The sequence below is a fragment of the Trichechus manatus genome, unplaced genomic scaffold (genome assembly GCF_000243295.1).
Source record: "Trichechus manatus latirostris isolate Lorelei unplaced genomic scaffold, TriManLat1.0 scaffold00126, whole genome shotgun sequence".
NCBI lineage: Eukaryota > Metazoa > Chordata > Mammalia > Sirenia > Trichechidae > Trichechus > Trichechus manatus.
In genome coordinates, this window is record NW_004444062.1 from 2,222,444 (window position 1) to 2,247,269 (window position 24,826).

The following is a 24,826-nucleotide window of genomic DNA, read 5'->3' on the forward strand; positions in this document are numbered from 1 at the left end:
ATTATAAAGAGAATGTGTCATATCCTTTGGTTAAGAAAAAAACTCAGTGAAACTATTATAAGAACAACAGAAAATTAATACAAGCTAATGCAAACATACTGCTTAAGTTGGAAGATGAGAGAGATTTCTTTAGAATAAAGGTTTAAGAATTTATGGGATAGACAAGACAGATAGGGAAGGAAAAATGAGTTCTTTAAGACCAGGACAGAATGTCATAACAAAGAAAAAAAGATGGAGATTAAACTGCTCTTAAAACAGAGGGCAGAAAATGTGTGTTGGTAATAACTAGGTCAGAAATAGTGACAAGGCTCAAGGAAATCTAACACTAAGACAAGCAAGATTTGGAAAAGCAAGAGATCCACAGGGAACCAGATTACACAACACTCTTGGAAAGCATCCTATTAAAGCTATCCATAAATTCCAGAAAACCAATTGGAGAGCTACATCTTAAAAATCAGCATGGTAAAACGCTGATAATTATTGAGGCTCAATGATGGGTATAGTAATAATTTATTTTTTCTATTTTTGTATATGTTGAAAATTTTTCATGATAAACAAGTTTTTTTAATACTGAGACAAGTATAGAAAATTTGGTTAGATTTCAGAGAGGGCCACCAGGAAAACCAGCATAAAATACTCAAAGCAACATTAGGTGCATTTCATAGTGATACTGTTACTGCAAGCAGAGATAAAGGCATTTCTAGTGATCTGAATTCTAAGATATTCATGGAATTAGGATTCTAAAGGAAGGCATAAGAAAGTAAAAAAGTATTAAAGAAGAGCCATACAGTGAGGGAGAACAATGAGAAATTAGACCATCATAGGGTTAGATATTGCTTTGATGAGAGAACACTTTGGCAGACCCAGAACACAGTGACTTCACGTACCTCACTACTGGAATTCCCGTAAGACAAAGAAGAATAATACAGAAAAAGAAGAGTCTGGGTTAGAAAGCAAAAAATAAGTAAAAACAACAAAGGTATTTCATTCCAACAAATAGGACTAGCTTTGTATGCGTTAGAGAAGGAAAGCAACCATATTCAGTGGGAGGGCAAATATTCCTAAAATTAACAGAGAAACAGGAGAGGGAAATAAAATACTAAAGGCTTATCCTCCTACTACTACAAAAAAAGAGTATAATAGAAAGAAATTCTATTCAAGGACTGGAACACTGAAAAGATGAGAAGTATTAGTTTTCAAAAGGCCTCTGTCTTAGTTATCTAGTGCTGCCATAACAGAAATACCACAAGTGGATAGTTTTATCGAAGAGAAGTTTATTTCCTCACAATCAAAGTAGGCTAAAAGTCCAAATTCAGGGTGTCAGCTCTAGGGGAAGGCTTTCTCTCTCTGTTGGCCTTCTTCTCTTCAGTGTTCCCCTGGACTAGGAGCTTCTCCGCGCAGGGACCCCGGTCCAAAGGACGTGCTCTGCTCCCAGCACTGCTTTGTTGATGGTATGAGGTCCCCATCTCACTGCTCACTTCTTTTATATCTCAAGAGATTGCCTCAGGACATAATCCAGTCTTGTAGATCAGGTCCTGCCTTACTAACACAACTGCTACCCATCCTCCCTAATTAACATCATAGAGGCAGGTTTACAACATACAGGAAAATCACACAGTACCAGGAATCATGGCCTAGCCAAATTGATACACACATTTTTGGGGTACATAATTCAAACCACGACAGCCTCTTAGTGGCACAGATTTCAAAAGTCAGCAGTCACAGTTTAGGAACCTGGTGAGGATGATTCTCCATGTGAAATGGATATGAGAATAGGAGAAAATCTTCCCAGGAGGCAGGTCTCACTCACCTACATCATTCCATAGCAAGAGGAGGTGGCACTGGCCTCTATAGCACAGGAGTACAAATGCTGGCTCAAAAGACATGTGGATGCTCTCCCACTAAAGAGGGTCCACACTTTCAGTGCAGTCCTGGGGTGACAGATACACAGGGGTCAAGGGGAAAAGGAAATTAAGAGGTTCTGAATGGATGTGAAAGAAAAGCACATCAAATAAGATGTGACTACAGTTTTCACCACTGCTGATTTCTAAATTTTACAAGAAGGGAGCAATATCTTAAATGCCACTCAGAGAGGAGACGGTTTGCATAGGTAGCCATTTCCCCAGATACGGTATTAATTTCTTGATGGGCGATCCCTCCCAGCTAAATTTAAATTCAAAGTTCAACTCTGGACATTGACTGCTTTGCATCTTGTAGGTGCCGATGACTTTAGTAGGAGCCATTTCAGAGAAGTGGTGGGGATGAAAGCCCAATTGGAGTGGGTTCAAAAGAGAATAAGAGTTGGGATAGTGAAGGCAACGGGTACAGACAACTTTTTTTAAAAAAGGAAGCAGAAACGTGGCAGTAGTTGAAAGGACTACCGACTACAGGGTCTTCACGATGGGTTACATTAAGGCACGTCTGTATGCTGATGATGATAATTCAGTGATGAGGGAAAACTAGGTAATGCATCAAAAAGAGGAGATGACTAAAGAAACCAAAGGACTGGTACACAAGACGGGATGGGAATGAGAGGAGAGGAAGTGTTGCCTATAAAATACATCTGAAAAGGGCTAGACTTAAATTCTAGTAGAAATGAAAGAAAAGTTTTTTAGCACAGATATATAGGCAGTCCCCGGATTACAAATGAGTTCCATTCCTAAATCTGTCTTTAAGTCAAATTTGTCCAGAAGTTGGAACAATTAGGTATGGTTCATATCTATCATCTAAGTCAAATGTTTGTCTTAGTATACAGTGTACCTTTCTATGCATAAAAAACATTTAAAGAAACACTTCCAGATACATTAAAACATCTTTGACATAACAACAACAATAATAATAATAATGTTTTGATGTGTGCCACAAAGTAGCATCCATTTGTTATTATGAACCACTGTATGTACCCTGAAGTTTTAATGTAATAAGCTTTACGGGGGTTGGTTCATAATTACCAGTTATACGTAAGTCAGACATTCGTAACCAGGGAACTGCCTATAGTAGGTAAGTTTGTGATTTTGATGATGAAAAGATAAGGCACTTTTATCAGATTACATCTATTTTTTTCAATAAACTAAGATTCAGTCATCAGTTGGAGAGGAAAGCGTGAGGCTATGAACGTCTGGGAGGAGATGAAAAGGTATACAAAAGTTATCTTACAGAGTGGGAAGAACACATGTATGATGGAAGTTTAACAAGACTGCCAGGTAATACTAAGTGTCTATTCATTCCGTATAGTCATATAATAAAAAGAAATCAACTAGAATAGCTGTATAATTTTCTTCTCTGAGTGCTGAATTCTTGGGTACAGGCAGAGAGTTGGCAGTTCGAAGTTTAACCAGGGTTAGGAGTAGTAGAAACGACAAATAAAATTAAGGGTGTACGTTGTTAGGTGCCATCAATTAAGTTCCGACTCATAGCGACCCTACGTACAACATAATGAAACACTGCCCAGTCCTTTGCCATCCTCATGATCGCTGTCATGCCTAAGCCCATTGTTGTAGCCACTGTGTCAATCCATCTTCTTGAGGGTCTTCCTCTTTGTCACTGACCCTCTACTTTACCAAGCATGATATCCTTCTCCAGGGACTGATCCCTCCTGATAACATGTCCAAAGTACATGTATATGAGAGAGCTAAATCTTGCTAAAAATAAGAAAATCTTTTCCTACATCTTTATCTATATGCTTATGGTTCATAACACAGTTATGAGTTTAAGAACTCATTCTAAGTTTTTAAATTTCAAGAAAATTAGACACAAACAACTAGATTATAATTCAGTAAATTACAATGTCCTCAAGAAAATCTTGGATTAGGACCACAGACATGCTAGAATTTCCCAATGAACTGATACTGGGATTTTAGCTGTGTAACACACACATTATTACAAAGATATGCTTACCTTGGTGTTTCCCAGGAAGTCTTTATATTCTCTTAATATTTTTTGGTTTCTAAATAGCCCTATAAAAAAAGAATTACAAAACAAGTTTACCTCATACATATTCTTATCAGTCACATTTTAGATTAACATAATCATTCTCTTTAAGATTATGCTAAATATGCTCTACTAGCTACCAGCAAAAATAGCAAGTTATTATAAGAATTCTAGATTTGCAATAAGGTAAAGGGAGTCTGAGAAAACTCTATTCTCAGCATTGCCTGAGATATGAGTTATTTAAGTCCAAGAACCAATCCTTTATATTTCAGCACAAAATTTAAAAATATAAGGAAATTATTTTTCTATTATTGTAGTTTATCAAATTTTTGTACTTTAAGTATTTCCTGTATATATAAGGCTATTCACAGTATCATTATTTGAACAGCAAAACCCTAAAAACAACCTATAAGACAATGATTGAATAAACTATGGTATATATAAAAATATGGAATATTACAAAAGGAATGAAGAAATGTCTATTTACTGCTATGGAATGCTCTCCAGGACTTACAGTCAAGTGAAAAACACAAGGTGCAGGAAGGTATGTATAGCATGTTTTATCAATGAGAGTTAATGAATGTGTATGTTTATTTTTTGTTTTTAAAAATTAAGGAAAAAAAACTAATTTAAAAAATTACCTATGAAAGAGGAAGGGAATAGGATGGAGAAGACAGGGATAGAAGGTAGACTTCCCTGAAGTATTCTGTTCTGGATATACATGTTTTATACAATTATGAAATAAAAATATATCAAAATTATTTCTAAAAATCAAAAGCAAAATGAAAACTAATGAACCTATCTTTCCATTTGATGGTTTATCTATACAGAGAGGCATTTCAAGCGACTTCAAAACATAGAAATTTGACCATACATCTGTCAGTGGATATATACTAATGACAAAAAGAATAAAGAAATCTTAAATTACACTGATGGCAATAACATCCATATGTTATTTTGAAATTGCACTGTTTTCTCTGTGTATGTCTCTATATACTGTAGAACAAAACAAATATATAAATATTTTAATTATGTTAATGAATTAGGAAATAAGATTTCAGTGTAAGAAAAAACAGATACAACAATCAAAGATTTCCACTTAGAAGTTTTCCCATCTCAACATATGAAGGAGATATTGCCACCTTTAAGCCTTGGTCCTGAGAAGAACTTAGAAATATAGTTAACGAATTCAGAATCCTTCTAAATACTTATACACCAGGGTTTCCAGATTTACACCCTCCTATCAGGAGCCTGGGTGGCTTAGAGGTGAGTGTTTGCCTGCTACTCAAAAGTTTAGCAGTTCAAATCCACCAGCCGCTCCTTGGAAACCCTCTGGGGCAGTACTACTCTGACCTATAGGGTCACTATGAGTCAGAATCGACTCAACAGCAACTTTTTTTTTTTTTTTTTTTTAATTCAGGTTACTATTATTCCTTCAAAAGCACAAAAACATAAAAACTGGGATGGAATACCAAAAGAGACTACTGAGCAGGGACTGACAAACTTTTCTGGAAAGAAACAGATAGTAAATACTTTGGTTTTGGAGGCCAAGAGTCAACATAGAGAATATTATCTAGGTACACACATTAGGAGACGAAAAGCAAATTTCTACAAATTTTTTACTAACAAAATTAAAAATACAATTTTTTGGTAACTAATGAAAAAACAGAATTCTTTTTTTTTGGGGGGAGGGGATAATATCACACTTCATTGTGATTCAAAGTTAGGGTTTTCCATTACCAAAATCAGCTGCAAATACTCAAACGTTAATGATGATTTAGAATGAGATATTATATATTTCATATTTGGAAATTTTCTTTTCATATAGATAGGTACTGCCACATACTGATATCAACCTATGAACATGTGAGTTTAACTGCGCATACTCATGGCTTGGAAGGTATGTATGCTGTTGCTGTTGTTAGGTGCTGTCTAGTCAGTTCCGACTCATAGTGACCCTATGTACAAAAGATGAAACACTGCCCGGTCTTCTGTCATCCTCATGATCGCTGTGATGCTTTAGTCCACTGTTACAGCCACTGTGTCAATCCATCTAATTGAGGGTTACTCTTTTTCGCTGACCCTCTACTCTACCAAGCATGATGTTCTTCTCCAGGGACTGGTCCCTCCTGACAACATGTCCAAAGTACGTGAGACGAAGTCTCGCCATCCTTGCATCTAAGGAGCATTCTGGTTGTACTTCTTCCAAGACAGATTTGTTCGTTCTTCTGGCAGTCCATGGTATATTCAATATTCTTCTCCAACACCATAATTCAAAGGCATCAATTCTTCTTTGCTCTTCCTTATTCGTTGTCCAGATTTTGCATGCATATGAGGCAGATGAAAACATCATGGGTTGGGTCAGGTGCATCTTGGTCCTTAAAGTGACATCTTTGCTTTTTAACACTTTAAAGAGGTCTTTTGCAGATCTGCCCAGTGTAATGCGTCATTTGATTCCACGACTGCTGTTTCTATGGGCGTTGACTGTGGATCCAAGTAAAATGAAATCCTTGACAACTTCAATCTTCTCTCCATTTATCATGATGTTGCCCGTTGGTCCACTTGTGAGGATTTTTGTTTCCTTTATGTTAAGGTGTAATCCACACTGAAGACTGTGGTCTTTGATCTTCATCAGTAAGTGCTCTATGTCCTCTTCTCTTTCAGCAAGCAAGGTTGTGTCATCTGCATACTGCAGTTGTTAATGAGTCTTCCTCCAATCCTGATGCCGTTCATCTTCATATAGTTCAGCTTCTCGATTATTTGCTCAGCATACAGACTGAATAAGTATGGTGAAAGGATACAACCCTGACACACATGTTCCTTAAATTTAAACCACACAGTATCCCCTTCTTCTGTTAGAACGACTGCCTCTTGGTCTCTGTACAAGTTCCTCATAAACACAATTAAGTGTTCTGGAATTCCCATTCTTTGCATTATCCATAATTTGTTATGATCCATACAGTCAAATGCCTCTGCAGAGTCAATATAACACAGGTAAACACTTTCTGGTACTCTCTGCTTTCTGTCAAGATCCATCTGACATCAGCAATGATATCCTTCGTTCCATGTCCTCTTCTGAATCTGGCTTGAATTTCTGGCAGTTGCCTGTTGATATACTGCTGCAACCACTTCTGAATGACCTTCAGCAAAATTTTACTTACCTGTGATATTAATGATATTGTTTGATAATTTCCACATTCTGTTGGATTACCTTTTTTTGCAATTGGTACAAATATGTATCTCTTCCAGTTGGCTGGTCAGTAGCTGTCTTCCAAATTTCTTGGCACAGACAAGGGAGTACCTCCAGCACTGCATCTGTTTGCTGAAACATCTCAACTAGTATTCCATCAATTCCTGAGCCTTGTTTTTTGCCATTCCCTTCAGTGCAGCTTGGATCTCTTCCTTCAGTACCATTGGTTCTTGATCATGTGCTACCTCCTGAACTGGGTGAACATCTACCAATTCTTTCTGGTATAGTAGCTGTGTATTCTTTCCATCTTCTTTTGATGCTTCCTGCATGGTTCAGTATTTTACCTGTAGAATCCTTCAATATTGCAACTTGAGGCTTGAATTTTTTTCTTCAGTTCTTTCAACCTGAGAAATACCAAGCATGTTCTTCCCTTTTGGTTTTCTAACTCCAGGTCTTGGAACATTTCATTGTAATACTTTTGTTTTCTCGAGCTGTCCTACGAAATTTGTTTAGTTCTTTTACTTCATCATTTCTTCCTTTCGCTTTAGGTACTCTACGTTCAAGATCAAGTTTCAGAGTCTCTTCTGACATTCATTTCAGTCTTTTCTTTCTTTCTTGTCTTTTTAACGACCTCTTGCTTTCTTCATGTATGATGTCCTTGATGTCATCCTACATCTCATCTGGTCTTCAGTCACTAGTGCTCAATGTGTCAAATCTATTCCTGAGATGGTTTCTAAATGCAGGTGGGATATACTCAAAGTCGTACTTTGGCTCTCATGGACTTGTTCTAATTTTTTTCAACTTCAACTTGAACCTGCATATAAGCAACTGATGGTCTATTCCACAGTCAGCCCCTGGTCTTGTTCTGACTGATAATATTGAGCTTTTCTATCATCTCTTTCCACAGATCCAGTCGATTTGATTCCTGTGTATTCCATGTGGCAAGGTCCATGTGTATAGTTGCTGTTTATGTTGTTGACAAAGATATCTGCAATGAATAAGCTGGTCTTGCAAAATTCTATCATGAGATCTCCAGCATCATTTCTATCACCAAGGCCATATTTTCCAACTACTGATCCTTCCTCTTTGTTTCCAACTTTTGCATTCCAATTATCAGTAATTATCAGTGCATCCTGATTGCATGTTTAATCAATTTCAGACTGCAGAGTTGGTAAAAATGTTCAATTTCTTCATCTTTGGCCTAAGTGGTTGGTGCATAAATTTGAATAATAGTCATATCAACTGGTCTTCCTTGTAGGTGTACGGATATTATCCTATCACTGACAGGACAGTTCTTTTTGATGATGCATGCGATACTATTCCTCTTCAATTTGTCATTCCCAGCATATTAGATCATATGATTGTCCAGTTCAAAATGGCTGATATCAGTTCATTTCAGTTCACTAATGCGTAGGATATCTATCTTTACGCGTTCCTTTCCATTCTTGACAACTTCCAATTTTCCTAGATACATGCTTCGTACATTCAACGTTCCTATTATTAATGGATGTCTGCAGGTGTTTCTTCTCATTTTGAGTCATGCCATATCAGCAAATGAAGGTCCCGAAAGCATGACTCCATCCACGTCCTTAAGGTCGACTCTAGTTTCAGGATGCACTTCTTCCCCAGTAGTATTTTTAGTGTCTTCCAACCTGAGAGGTTCATCTTCCAGCACTGTATCAGACAATGTTCTGCTGCTGTTCATAAGGTTTTCACTGGCTAATTTTTTCAGAAGTAGACCACCAGGTCCTTCTTCCTAGTCTGTCCCCACGCATCTGTCAGTTTGTCATACTGTGGTGGCCTGCATGTTGCTGTGATACTGGAAGCTATGCTACTGGTATTTCAGATACCACCAGCAGGGTCACCCACGGTGGACATGTTTCAGCTGAGCTTCTGGACTAAGACAGCTAGTGAAAACCTTATAAAAGCAGCGGAAGGTATGTATAAGATTCTATTAAATTCTTCTCTTGATATTTGCCTTTTACCATGTCATTACATTGCAGACTAATCCCTTCTAACCCATGGTTAGGTGGAAGCTTCTCAATTATACAATTAATAGATTGTAAAAAATGGTGAAATATGGAAATTTCCTCTGTATTTGCATCTAAGTCCAAAAAACCTGTTGGAACGGTAGTTTCACAGTGGAAACTATATCTGGCTGCAAATTTATATGGGAATACAGATCTTTCTTCTTGTTTTAACTTTTACCATCATGAGAAGTATATAAATTAGACTGACATTACTTGTGATTCAACAATATTAACTGTTGTTGAAATGACTTTACTGTAGATAAGTTTCACATTTAATGACTGTTTTGCCTTGTAATTTTCCATTTAACTCATTGAGAAATATTATCAAACCTACAACAAAATTCAATTTCTAAAGTCATTTGGTGTTTGATAATAGTGGTTGATGCGTGGATCTTCTCATTCACAAAAATTTCAACTTAGGCCCTGAGCACAAAAAATTATAATAAAAGAAACTATTTTGTTCTGTAAACCTTCATCTAAAGTGAGAATGGCAGCACAACTGGAAGAGCATGGTCGATGTCACTGAACTGTGCATGCAGAAATTTTTGAAATGGTGTATCTTTGGCTATGTATATTTTCACCAAAAAAAACAAAAGGTCAAGAAGGGAGAGGGTTGAAATGTCGTGGGGTTGTGAACCAATGTCATAAAACAATATGTGTACTACTGTTTCATTTTGTTCATATTTGTTCTGTAAACCTTCACCTGAAGTACAATAAAAAAAAAAAAAGAAAAAAAAATTATAATAAAACTTAGCCACTGATAAGCCATTGCTGTGTGTTAGGGAAAGTAAGATTACTCAGCTTCTATTTTTGACAAAAATTCACAGAACTGTGACAACTGTTAAGTCCATGAAAATAAAGTTCACTGCTGACACTACTGGTTCAATAACACATGGCATGTTAAGTATTTTCTGCAAAGAATCTGCTGGTGACAAATATTTTCCACAAAGTATCTGCTGATGAATAACACAAGACATAATCACTGGATTTCAACATCTTACATTTTCATAACTTTGTAAATTTGTCCACTAAGTATTTCTCTGCTCCACACATATTTTTACCATCATGAGCTGTTTAACACATCTTAGCAGATTCCACTTCAGATTTAAAGAACTAATATTGTCTCAACTTCTTTGAAAATAACTATCACATGTGGCTATTCCATGCACGCTATTCATAGAGGGTAAATCTTTAGTCACTTTAAACTTACCATTGGCTCCTTGGATAAATAACAACTAAGCAGTATTGGTAACATCCATTGACTCACCAAGAGCCAAGGACAACCACTCAAAATCATTTGCCTAGTTTCTGAATTGACTGTAGATGTTGCTCCCAAGTCCCCAACTCTTCATACAATTATTCTTGCCTAAAGACTACTAGTCCTGGACAAAATTCTTCAGTTGCTCTAATCAAACACAATTTAATTAACTCACCATGGGAAAACAGCTTTCCTTACTTGGCTAACAAATGAGCCACTCAGAAACTGCAACTCTTGCTGCAGACTCAATTTTATTTTTTTACTTTCGTGAAGAAATTCTGCTGTGATGAGATATTCAGTTTTAAATTTTCTAATTTTTGTGAAAACTTTTCTGTGAGTTAGACATATTATTGTGATTTCTTAGTCTACTAATGTCAACAAATATCGTATTCTTTTAGCTCAGCTATAGTGTCATTGGGGCCCTGGTGGTGCTGTGGTTAAGGGCTTGGCTGCTAACCAAACGGTCAGCAGTTTGAATCCACCAGTCGCCCCTAGAACACTCTATGGGGCAGTTCTACTATGTCCTATAGGGTCGCTATAAATCAGAAAAGACTTGACTGCAACGAGTTTGGTTTTTTGGGGGGGTATAGTGCCATTGCATAGTAAACACAGTGTTTTGCCATCTAATTCAATAACAAAATAATCCATGCTCAAATGTACCTTAAAAGGACAACACTAGACATCTAACTTTCTTATTTTGACATGATGAGTACACACTAATATTAAAAATTAAATAAAATGTGATGGTGCAGAGATACTCATGGCACTCAAAATACTGTTGAGATTTAACTGTGTTACTGCAATTTGTTGTATACTGAGCAGCAGTGCAAAGTGACAGAAGTATAACACAGGGTCTCTATCAGAAATAATCAGCTCTGCTGTTGGTAGTAAGAAAGCAGCTATAAACAATATAAATTGTCTTATTCAATGACCATGGCTGTGCTCCAATACCACTTTATTATGGACACTGAAATTTAAATTTCATATAATTTCCATGTGTCTCAAAACATTATTCTTCTTTTGATGTTTTTCAACCGTTTAAAAATGTAAAAATCATTGGGCTCATAGGCTATACAGAAACTGAAGCAAGTCAGATTTGGTCCATAGTTTGCCAATCCCAGCTCTGGAAGATGGACTCCACACCACCAAAAACAGTTTAGTAAGAGCCAGGGACATAGTTGCTATAAGCTACCCAGGAAGGTCCTTGTATTAAGATTAGTTAGAATAAGATCCAGAACTAAACCAAAAGGACACAGAATCCATAGACACTGACCCTGATGTAGAATGCCAAAGGGCCCCTTATGCCCTCTTTACCAAGGGCGTTGAAACAAAAGAGTTAAAATGACAAGAATCAGGACAGGCTGGAAGTTAATTCATTTTGGAAGAATTACAACAAATTGCAGAACACTGTCAGGAAACCAAGAGATTAAAGAAAGGGAAAAACTACACTTCTAAAATTAGGCAATTAAGATAAGAAAACAAGGGTTTCCAATGGCAACATAAGTCAAAATTTATTAACTCCCCAAACCCTAAGCAAGTCCAGCTCCTTTCTAATACTGATGAAAATCAATGTTATTCTTATAAGGAACATGAACACTAGAAAAGAAAATGTCCTATCAAATTTAAAAGGGAAACCTAAGGACACTCAATTACATCCTTCTGTCATTGAACTGATAAAAATCAAGTCAACCTGACTGTCAAAGAAAAAAATGTGTAAATTTTCATATATATCAACACCTCTATCTCCACTTTAATCCTGTCACATTATCAAATCAATTCACCAGAGTAACAGAACTATAACTGCAGTGGTAGTATCTAATTTCCCAATGGAATATGCTCTATTAGAACAACACCTGATGGTATCCTGTATTACCTATAAAGAAAGCCAATGAAAGCCATTAACAAAATAGTGATACCAAGATTTCTGGGGCACCCTGACCTCAATATGTATTTCTTCCATTGAAAGTGACTATTTCATTGCAGAGGGATTTATGTGCAGCACTCTTTAGGCCATCTGTGGATAAAGACAGTTAAAAAACAACTGTCAGCTTCTTCTGAGAGACCAAAATCCCTGATACTAGGGTTCACTGACTCTCCTTCATTCTTTTCAAAATGCCTAAATGATGACTTAATGGACTTGGATTATGCAATGAAATCTATACTTATTCAATATGTAGATAACTTAGTATTATGTATTTCAGGCCTATAAGAATCTCAAATATACTCCTTATACCTCCTAACCAGATTAGCTAGAAAGGGATGTAACACTTTGTTTTGCCAAGAAATGATTCGTTAATCAGGAAATGAATCATCAACAGAAGTTCACTCACTTTCTTTGCCAGAATTAAATGTATACAAGAACATCCTACGCCTTCAGCCAAGGGGTAACTAAGAAGACTACTGAGACTGACAGGTTACTGCGGGTGGTGGATATCTAGCTTTTCTAAAACAGCTCAATCATCACAACCACATGAACTGACTAAAGCAAATATCATGATATGAAATGAAATATCTACAGATGAAATGCTGTCTGGGATTGGTTTCAAAATAATCCAGTAGGACAGAAGTTAGCGATGGGAATATAGATGAAACAAAGTTGGCTATGTGTTGACAACCGTACGGCTGGGTGATAGGTATTTGCTGTCCTCTCTACTTCTGAATATGTCTGAAGTTTCCCTACTAAAATGGAGGAAAACAACAACAAAAAAAGGTGAAAACAGAATGCAAGAAAATATTTAGAACATATAAAATTAAGTGTTAATATCCACAAAAACCCATGAAAATCAATTACAAAAAGACAATGTAACAGAAGAGTGAGCAAAGGATATAAAAATTATTACAGAATAGGAAAACTAACAACATATTAAAAGATAATCGGCCAACAAATTGGATAACTTAGAAATGGACAAATTGGTAGACACATACAAACTTAGTACACTGTCTCAAGAAGACACAGAATATCTCAACAAACCCATAATAAGTGAAAAGATTGAATAAGTAATCAAAAACCCCTCGACAAAGAAAAGTCCTGGACAAGACGGCTTCTTAAACTTAAAAAAAAAAAGAAAGAAGAAGAGGGAATACTTCCTAACTCATCACCCTGATCCCAAGGCCAGACAACGACACCACAAGAAAAGAAAACTACAGACCAATATCCCTAAAAATACAGATACAAAAATCTTCAACAATATACTAGTAAATCAAAAACAAAAGCATACTGAAAAGATTATACGCCATGATCAAGTGGGATTTATCGTAAGAATGGAAGGATGCTTCAACATTAGAAAATCAATCAATGTAATACACCACATTAATAGAACAAAGGACCACATGATCCTCTCAACCAATGTAGAAAAGGCATTTGACAAAATCAAATACCCTTTCATGATAAAAACACTCAACAAGCTAGAAATAGAAGGGAATTTCCTCAATATGATAAAGGGCATTTATGAAAATCAGTTAACATCATATTCAATGGAAAAAACCGACAGCTTTCCCCTTAAGATCAGGAAAAAGACAAGCATGCCTGTTCTCACCACTGCTATTCAATAATATACTGGAAGTTCTAGCCAGAGCAATTTGACAAGAAAAAGAAATGAAAGATATCCAGATTAGACAGGAAAAAGTAAAACTATCTCTTTTCACTGATGACATGATCCTATATATAGAAAATCCCAAAGAATCCACAAGAAGGCTAGCAGAGCTAATAAATGAATTTAGCAAAGTGGCAGGATGTAAGGTCAACTCACAAAAATGAGCTGGGTTTTTATAAAGCAGTAATGAACAATCTCAACAGAAAATTAAAGAAATAATTCCATTTATCATAGCATCTAAAAGAATAAAATACCTAGGAATAAATTTAACCAGGGAGGCGAAACACTTGTACACTGAAAACTATAAAACACTGCTGAAAGAAATTAAAAAGACCTAAATAAATGGAAGGATATTACATGTTCATGGATTGGAAGACTTAATATTTTTAAGGTGTCAATACTACCCAAAGGAATCTACAGATTCAACACAATAACCATCACAATTCCAACACCTTCTCTGCAGAAACAGAGAAGTCAATACTCAAATTTATACAGAACAACAAGGAATAGCCAAAGCAACTCTGAAAAAGAAAAACGAAGTAGGAAGAGTCACACTTCCTGATTTCAAAATATACTTTAAAGCTGCAGTAATCAAAACACTCTGGTACTGGTATAATGATAGACACATCGACCTAGAGAATAGAATCGAAGAGTCCAGAAATAAATTACTATATCTATGATCAACTGATTTTCGATGAGGATGCTAAGTCCACTCAGTGGAGAAAAGAATAGTCTCTTCAATAAATGCTACTGGAACAAATGGAATTCCACATGCAAAAGGAAGAAGCTGGACCCATACCTCACACCATATATGAAAATTAACTCAAAATGAATCAACAACCTAAATGTAAGAACTAAAACCTAAAACTCTTAGAACAAAACATATGGGTAATGCTACAGGATCAAGATTTGACAATAGATTCTTAGATATAACACCAAAAACATGAGCAACAAGACAAAAAAGATAAATTGGACTTCATCAAAATTAAGCACTTTTGTTCACTGAAGAACTTTATCAGCAAAGTGAAGAGACAATCTACAGAATGAGAGAAAATATTTTGGAACTATATACCAGATAGGGGTTTATTATCCAAAATATATTTACAAAGAAGTCCTACAAGAACAAAAAAACAAACAACCCAGCGAAAAAATGGGCAAAGGACTCAAAAGGCATTTCACCAAAGAAGATATACAAATGGCCAACCAAGTAAAATATTACAACTATATGTACGAAGACCTGGAGATGGAAAACCAAAAGGGAAGAGCATGCTCGGTATTTCTCAAGCTGAAAGAACTGAAGAAAAAATTCAAGCCTCAAGTTGCAATATTGAAGGATTCTACAGGGGAAGTATTAAACGACGCAGGAAGCATCAAAAGAAGATGGAAGTAATACACAGAATCACTATACAAAAAGAATCGGTCAACGTTCAACCGTTTCAGGAGGCAGCACATGAGCAGAAACCGATGGTAGTGAAGGAAGAAGTCCAAGCTGCACTGAAGGCACTGGCGAAAAACCAGGCTCCAGGAATTGATGGAATACCAACTGAGATGTTTCAACAAATGGAAGCAGCGCTGGAAGTGCTCGCTCGTCTATGCCAAGAAATTTGGAAGACAGCTACCTGGCCAAGCGACTGGAAGAAATCCATATTTATGCCTATTCCCAAGAAAGGAGATCCAATGGAATATGGAAATTATCAGACAATATCATTAGAATCACATACAAGGAAAATGTTGCTGAAGATCATTCAAAAGCAGCTGCAGCAGTATATCGACAGGGAACTGCCAGAAACTCAAGCCAAATTCAGAAGAGGATGCAGGACCAAGGATATCATTGCTGATGTCAGATGGATCCTGGCTGAAAGCAGACAATACCAGAAAGACGTTTACCTGTGTTTTACTGACTATGCTAAGGCATTTGACTGTGTGGATCATAACAAATTATGGATAACACTGTGAAGAATGGAAATTCCAGAACACTTAATTGTGCTCATGAGGAACCTGTACACAGACCAAGAGGCAGTTGTTCGAACAGAACAGGAAGATACTGTGTGGTTTAAAGTCAGGAAAGGTGTGCATCAGCGCTGTATCCTTTCACCATACCTATTAAATCTGTATGCTGAGCAAACAATCCGAGACGCTGGACTATATGAAGAAGAAAGGGGCATCAGGATTAGAGGAAGATTCATTAAGAACCTGCATTATGCAGACGACACAACCTTGCTTGATGAAAGTGAAGAGGACATAAAGCACTTATTGATGAAGATCAATGACCACAGCCTTCAGTATGGATTACAACTCAACACAAAGAAAACCCACATTCTCACAACTGGACCAATACGCAACATTATGATAAATGGGGAAAAGATTAAAGTTGTCAAGGATTTCATTTTATTTGGATCCACAATCAACACCCATGGAAACAGCAGTCAAGAAATCAAAAGACGCATTGCACTAGGCAAATCTGCTGCAAAAGACCTCTTTTCAGTGCTGAAAAGCAAAGATGTCATCTTGAAGACTAAGGTGCACCTGACTCAAGCCATGGTGTTTTCAATCACCTCATATGCATGTGACAGTTGGAGGATGAATAAGGAAGAACAAAGAAGAATTGACATCTTCAAATTACAGTGCTGGAGAAGAATACTGAATATACCACGGACTGCCAAAAGAATGAACAAATCTGTCTTGGAAGAAGTGCGACCAAAATGCTCCTTAGAAGCAAGGATGGCAAGACTGTCTCACATACTTTGGACATGTTGTCAGGAGGGATCAGTCCCTGGAGAAGGACATCATGCTTGGTAACGTAGAGGGTCAGCAAAAAAGAGGAAGATTCACAACGAGATGGACTGACACAGTGGCTACAACAACAGGCTTAAGCATAACAACAATTTTGAGGATGACGCAGGATCAGGCAGTTTCGTCCTGTTGTACATAAGATCACTATGAGTCAGAACCAACTCAACGGCACCTAACAACAACAACAACAGAACAAAGTAAAGCCCAAGTAGTGTATAAGCACTGAAAAACAAAACAAAACCCATTGCCATCGAGTTGATTCCAACTCACAGCAACCCTATAGGACAGAGTAGAACTGCCCCATAGGGTTTCCAAGGAGTGGCTGGTGGATTCGAACTGCTGACCTTTTGGTTAGCAGCCAAATGCCTAACCACAGCACCACCAGGGCTCCTACACAAGCACTAGGGAGTAGATAATTATTAAAGGCACATTTCTTATCTACAAGTTACTTTTCAATAAACTCAGCTTTAAACTGAATATACTTACGTTCTCTGTATTCTATTTCTGCTTCTTTACGCAGTTTTTTCTCTCTGGCAAGAGCTTCAGGGCTTCCCCAAACTTCCAAAGATCTGTGTGCACATACATGGCCACCAACAATGAACAATTTTAATGACTTTATTATGAGCATATTTAAATCTAAATGAAATATTTGATAGATTAAGTTACCATTAACAACCAGCTGTAAAATCCAGAAACTCTGAGAATCTTTAACAAAGCATAATGACCTTCAGGAAAAATATAAAACTCTTAAGGAACTTTTCTAAATTAAACCTAAACATAAAAGTAAGTTCAAAAACCAATTTTCTTATAAGTTATGACTATTTTTGGTTAACAAGTACATACCAATAAGTTTCAGATAAAGAAATCTGCAAACACAAAAATATTCTCTAGTTTTAAAATGTGTCATACAAAAATACTAAATCTATGTGTCTAAATGTGTTTCTACTAATCCCAAATTTGACTTGTACTTTCATTCTAAAAGAAATATGTTCTTACTTTGCCTCGACATCTGATCTCAAGTATACAGTAAAGGACTCAGTATCTTCATGGGGACTTCGTCGTCTGATTTTTCGAAGTTGTTCTAGATCACTGGAGAGAGGAACATGGTGAATTTATTCAGGGATTCCAGAGCTCACATAGCTTTTAAACTTAAAAGGACTGCTGAGGGCAGGTAAAAAAATAAGCAAGTACACTGATCCTTATCTTAAAAGAATATAGATCTGAATAGTTTTTAAAGATAAGTTTAAAGATGGCATTTTACACACAGAAATTGGTCTAATTTTGGGAAAAAAATGTGGAAAATGTGGAAAAAAAACTTCTTGATGCTCAGTATGGATACTATAACATACACAGATTCACTTCTCTCCTCAGTGCTTGAATTTTATCTGCTATGAGCAGTGTTACAATCTTTGATGTACAAACCAAAGGTGAAAAGCTGAAAGAACATGGATTAACCAGAGTATCACCCCTCTATTTAAGAACTTAAAAGTTTATTCATATTTCTTTACACCCAGATTAATACTAAGTGGTAATATACATTCGTAAGTATGAAGTCATAAAGGGTAAGTCAATTCCATGCTATTTAATTATATTCCTTTCTACTAAATTGTGAAAGGTTTCTATCTTCATCAAGTCACTGCTAAATAGTCGTTCTATATTTGATCATTGGTCTTCCTCAAAAAACTTTGTAACAGCAAAAAAAAGACCAGTAAGTATATATCTGGTGACTATGGATGTTACTAAAAATCAGACCAATTGCTGTTGAGCCGATTCTGACTCATGGCAACCCCAAATGTGTTAGAGTAGAGCTGTGCTCCACAGGGTTTTCAATGGCTGATTTTTCAGAGGTAGACTGCCAGGCCTTTCTTCCAAAGCACCTCTGGTTGTACTCGAATAGCCAACCTTTCGGTTAGCAGTCAAGCGTGTTAAGTGTTTACACCACCAAGGAACTCCGTGGAAAGTTACTAAGTTCTAGAAATTAAATCTGAATTTAAAAAAAAAAATCACCAGCTATCACAGGTTAGTAAAAATTTTGGACCAGACATCAAAAGATATGTATTCTACTTCCCTCTATCACTGTCTTACTAAGTGGGCCGGGTCAAATCATTAACTTCTTGTACTGCGTTTCCTGGCCTATAATGTGGAAATAGCAATACATCACTCAACTCACAGAATTTTTGTGAGAACTAAATGAAATACTCTATGTGAAACATACTTGAACAGATTATAGCTTTACACCAATGTTATTACTGGCTGCTGTTTTAATAGTTATGAAAGTTATAAAACTGATTACAACAATCTTTACTTCTTGATAATATGCCATGGAAGATGTGACCATGAGGGAGGAGGGAAAAAAAGGCTGGATAATCTGATCTCTCTAATTAGCAAGAAATCTTCCACATAAATATGGCTTTTCCAGGTAAGCCCTCGGAGGAGGGGGAAAATTTCAATTTGTAACAAATATAATTTCAGTAAATCTCTATGATAAAAAAAATGAATAACAAAAGATACCAGAAAGAAGTAAAAAGAATTTACCCACAACTGCAACCAAAGCTGGAATGTGAACATAAATGTAACTAAATTAAGGACTCAACCCTACTAGGCAAAAAAGCAACAAAAAAATTTTTTTAAAGTCAAGCATACAAATATGCAAATAAACTTATTGGAAAGTCTGCTATATGCCTTTAACCTAACAATAAAACTCATAAGAAGGTCCCTGTATGATACAGAGGTTTTGGAGAACTTGCCTTTGAGTTTAAGAAGCAAAAAAAGATGGGAATTGCTTATGCAGAGGCAGAATTCAGTTTAGTAAGCTAACAATTTTTTAACATTTTGACTGAATAAAAATGTTTTTTCACTTTAGAAAGGAGCCAGCGGGAAAGTTTCTGTATATGGATGGTAGCAGATAATACACAGTAAGGTATAAATGGTTATTTACCAGGAACACGAGGTAGGGAGAAAGAGCAAGTCACTGCTGAAGTAGTGAGTTTCTGTTTATGGTGACAGGAAACTGAGAAACAATTTTGGGTCATGGTTGTAAAACGGAGTCCTGCAGGGGCAGTGGTTAAGAGCCCGGCTGCTAACCAAAAGGTCGGCAGTTCAAATCTACCAGCTGTTCCTTGGAAACCCTCTGGTGAAAGTTCTACTCTCCTATAGGGTTGCTATGAGTCAGAATTGACTCTATGGCAATGAGTTTTTGGTTGTACAATATGATTAATGTAATTGATATCACTAAATTGTACGCGTGAAAAATGATGAATTGGCAAATGTGCTATATTTATTTTTACAACAATTTAAAAAATAGTTATTAAATAGGGTAAACTACTTTTTTTTTTTTTTAAATTATTCATTGTACCTGGATTTAAGGCAGAACTCATTTATTGCTCTGACTCCAGTGATGAAATTATTCTGAGTATACTTTGGTCCATACTCCCTCTTCTTAAGGACTGCTTTGACTAAAACCAAAAACATAGGAAAACACATCAAATATGCACATTAAAGTCCTGTTTCAAGATGAACATATCCTGATACTTAAGTGGGTTCACTAACGAACTCCAAAGAAAATTGATCTTTTTGCTGATGCAGTGAATGGCATCAGGAAAAAATAATCCTCCAGTGCAGAATAGGATGGAATTACCTTTGCAACCATCTAGCTTTTATTTCAGTATTTTATCAGTAACTGATGCCAAAATGCTACCATTTGTCTCTAATGGACACCTTTTATAGGTATTATTAGTCTGGCTAAATTGAATTAATAACAACTTAAATTGCTCAGTACCTAAGTGAAAATTAACTGATGTTTCAATAAAAAATTACTAGCTAGTTCAGTGGTTTACAAACTGTGGGGCGACATCAGCATTTTATAAAAAATGAAAACAGAAAGTAATCAAAGAGTACTGCACATAATTAAGAATTAGTACTTTTTGTGAAAACTTCTGTTTCAGTTACATATAATGATTGTGTAACTGTGTATGCTAGATCATTAAGTAAAATGTATTTCTTATGTGGGCTGCAGTCAAAAAAGTTGGAGAGCCACTGGACTATTTTACATAATGTTATTAACAAAGCTGAAGCAAACTAAAGAACATTTTTTATCATCTAAAAATTACAGAAGGGTTGAAATGGCAAATGCTTTGTTATACGTATTTTTACCACAATAAAAAAATTATAGAAAGTTTATTGCAGATTCAAAAAAAAACAAAACAAAACCCATTGCTGTTGTCGATTCTGACTCATAGCAACCCTACAGGACAGAGTAGAACTGCCCCATAGGGTTTCAAGGCTGTAATCTTTACGGAAGCAGACTGCCACATTTTTCTCCAGTGGAGCAGCGGGTGGATTCAAACCACCAACCTTTTGTTTAGCAGCCAAGTGCTTTAATCACTGCACCACCAGGTCTCCCTATTACAGATTATAGGTAGAATACTGTCTTCTACCAAATTGTTTTCCTATTGACAAGTGCCTAAGCTGCTTGTAAAATGACAGCCAGAGACACCAATAACAAAATACCAACTTGGCATCAATAACAGTCTGTGAGTTAAAAATTATCTCAAGGGTCTATTATTATGTTTTCAAATCATTATAAAGTTAAGACTTTTAGCCACATAATACAGACAAATGACATAAGCAAACATTTGAAGAGCAAGAGCAAAATGAGAAACTAGCGCGCTCTATTTCGAACTGTCACTAGTCACTACATATTTTATACTCATATCTATTAATTTATGAGTTTTCTATTCTATTTGCAAGCTGAAAGAGTAAAGTAAGCCTAAAATTACCTATAACTATAGTGGGTAAAAAGACTTCTAAAATAACACTTTACCTACTAAAGTCAATGAACAATTACTACATAATAAGAACATTTCAAAAATAAAGTTCAATATAAAAATCGAAACCTTATTTGAAAAAAGGTATGTAAGGAAGTTCAGGTTTCTTTTTACATGAATTTCAAATCTAAACTGCCTTACTCCAATATTCCTAAAACTCAAAACCCAGATGAACTCCTTTGGAGCAGAAAGGAGAATTACATCTCTCTTTACAAAGACTGGGGGCCTGGTGGTGCAGTGGTTAAGTAAGAGCTACGGCTGCTAACCAAAAGGTTGGCAGTTTGAAACCACGAGCTGCTCCCTGGAAACCCTATGGGGTAGTTCTACTCTGTCCTATAGGGTCGCTATGAGTCTGAATCGACTCAATGGCAACAGGTTTGCTTTTTGTTTTTTTTTACAAAGATTAGTTTTTAAAAGTCTGTTTAAAGTTGCTAGAAATCCCTGCTGGCCTATCCTGGCACAAATTATTGATGCTGATGATAACTGCTACCCCAACATTAACTAGTCTTAATTGTAACTGTCTACTATGTGTTATCTTCAAAGTCACCCTAGAAAAGAAGTCCAACTTTTAGCACCATCTTATGAGGAAAAAACTAAGGCTCAGAGAGGTAAAGTAAATTACCCAAGGTCACACAGCTAGTAAGTGCTGGAGCCACAAACTGAACCCAGATTTGTCTGACCCCAAAGTCATGGTACTCATCATCACATAGATTTACTGCCTCCATGAAATGTGCTGCTTTGGAGATAGGAGCCATAGCTCTTGATAAAGAGCAGGGCTGCAAACAGAGATTCCTTCAACGCTCAATGATATCTGAAAAAGAAAGTCAGGTAAGAATGTCCATACCACCTGGATTTGAACAAGCTATAGCTGAAAGGTGTTGAACCCTTTGTTTTTTATTCACATTATTTTTCTAAAAATGATAAAGCAATTGATGGTTTTTATTTGCCATTACTTCTTTGGGCTTTTGAAAAAAGAATTACCACAAATGCAAATCACAAACCAAAATGCAAAATAAACTACAATGAAAAATTAGCTCATGAGAACTATATACCCTTAGATAATATAACCAGAGAAACTAATTTTTGTATATTTTATTCAAGACATCACTTTAATAAAAAATAAAATACATTTACCTCTTACTTGGAGAGGTTCTTGCTTAAGAAGTGGAGCTTTGAGTTCTGCACCTATATTTTCTGCTGTAAAATTACAAAAAATGCTTACATTATAACATTTTTAAACAGCTATTTTCAGACAAACCTACTAATTGAATTAATACTGGCTAAGTTAATCTAGGATTGTATAAAAAATATATATATATCATAGACCAAGTTGGATTCTTCCCAGAAATGCAAGAGTAGTTAAACATTAGAAAATCTGTTAATTCCCCTCATTAACAGATTAAAGGAGAAAAAAACATAGAATCATTTCAAGAGCTGCAGAAAAAGCATTTAATAAAATTCACCATCCATGTATGTTTCAAACTCTTTTAGAAAATTAGGGAAAAGAAGGGAATTTCTTTAAAGGGTAAAACAAATCTAAAAAAACATGGTATTCAATGGTGAAAACTTCAGATGTATTATCTTAAAAATAAAATAAAAAAAGGATTCACACTGTTGGTTCTTCTACTCAAAGCCGTTCTAGAGTACTGCTCAGTGAAAAAAGGATGACTATTAAATGGTGCTGCGACAACTGTATAACCTCTCCCCACTTATGCGAAAAAAAAAATTATTAAAGTAAATAAAAAAGGGCAGTGATAGTTCAGTGACAGGACACCCAGGTTCGATTCCCAGCCAATGCACCTCATGTGCAGCCACCACCTAGCTGTCAGTGGAGGCTTGCATGCTGGTATGATGCTGGGGAAAAAGGCCTGGTGATCTACTTCCAAAAAGCAGCTAACGTAAACCCTATGGATCACAATGGTCCAATTCATCCATTACACATGGAGTGGTCACCATGAGTCAGAGACCAACTCAAAGACAGCTAACAATAAAAGGCAACTGAAATCCACTTTACACCATAAACATAACCAATTCCAGATAGATTAATAACTTAAATGTTAAAGGCATTTACATTCCTTATAGAAGACAATACAGAATATTTTTATGGTACAAATAGACAGATTTCTCAAACAAGACACAAACAATACAAATGGGGGGAATAAATTCTGTTAAATTAAAATGCAGAACATCTGTTCATCAAAGGATCCCATTTAAAAAATGAAAAAAAAAAGCTTCGAACTGGGAGATGATATTTCCAACATACAGAATCAGCAAAAGATTAGTATCAAGAATATTTAAAGCATTCCTCCAGATCAATAAGAAAAAGACAACCCATTAGAGAAAAATGGGCAGAAGACAAGAACTTGCACAGAAATGAAATACAAATCACTGATACAAATACGAAAAGCTGATTGTCTCATTATTAATAGAATCCAAATGGGTCAGTGAAAAAGAGGAAGACCGTCAATGAGATGGACTGACACAGTGGCTACAACAATGGGCTCAAGCCTAACAACAATTGTCAGGATGGCACAGGACCGGGCAGTGTTTCGTTCTGTTATATACAGGGTTGCTATGACTAGGAACCAACTTGATGGCACCTAACAACAACAACACTTCAATCTGTATGCTGAGCAAATAATCCGAGAAGCTGGACTGTATGAACAAGAACGCAGCATCAGGATTGGAGGAAGACTCATTAACAATCTGTGATATGCAGATGACACAGCCCTGCTTGCTGAAAGCCAAGAGAACTTGAAGCACCTACCGATGAGGATCAAAGACCACAGCCTTCAGTACAGATTACATCTCAACATAAAGAAAACAATAATCCTCACAACTGCACCAATAAGCAACATCATGATAAACAGAGAGAAGACTGAAGTTGTCAAAGATTTCATCTTACTTGGATCCACAGTCAACGCCCATGGAAGCAGAGGTCAAGAAATCAAATGATGCATTGCATTGGGTTAAGTCTGCTGCAAAAGACATCTTTCAAGTGTTAAAAAGCAAAGATTTCCCCTTGAGGACTAAGATGCACCTGATCCAAGCCACAGTATTTCCAGTCACCTCACATGCACGTGAAAGGTGGACAATGAATAGGAAGACAGAAGAATTGATGCCTTTGAATTATGGTGTTGGCAAAGAATATTCAATATACCATGGACTGCCAGAAGAACGAACAAATCTGTCTTGGAAGAAGTACA

General features: G+C 36.2%; 1 protein-coding gene across 3 annotated transcripts in view; it reads right to left on the bottom strand.

Annotated features, from left to right (window-relative positions):
• SLC30A9 (solute carrier family 30 member 9) overlaps positions 1-24,826 on the bottom strand; it is a 105,401-nt gene that overhangs the window by 39,320 nt on the left and 41,255 nt on the right. For 2 of the 3 annotated variants that reach the window (XM_004384643.3, XM_023738910.1), the window contains exons 3-7: positions 22,755-22,817; positions 20,150-20,249; positions 17,791-17,883; positions 17,281-17,363; positions 3,898-3,956 (exon numbers count right to left, since the gene is read on the bottom strand). In XM_004384643.3, coding sequence (XP_004384700.1) covers positions 3,898-3,956; positions 17,281-17,363; positions 17,791-17,883; positions 20,150-20,249; positions 22,755-22,817 — 398 coding nt within the window. Of the gene's footprint in view, positions 1-3,897; positions 3,957-17,280; positions 17,364-17,790; positions 17,884-20,149; positions 20,250-22,242; positions 22,432-22,754; positions 22,818-24,826 lie in introns of those variants that run through there. The other variant, XM_023738911.1, reaches the window with a different exon arrangement.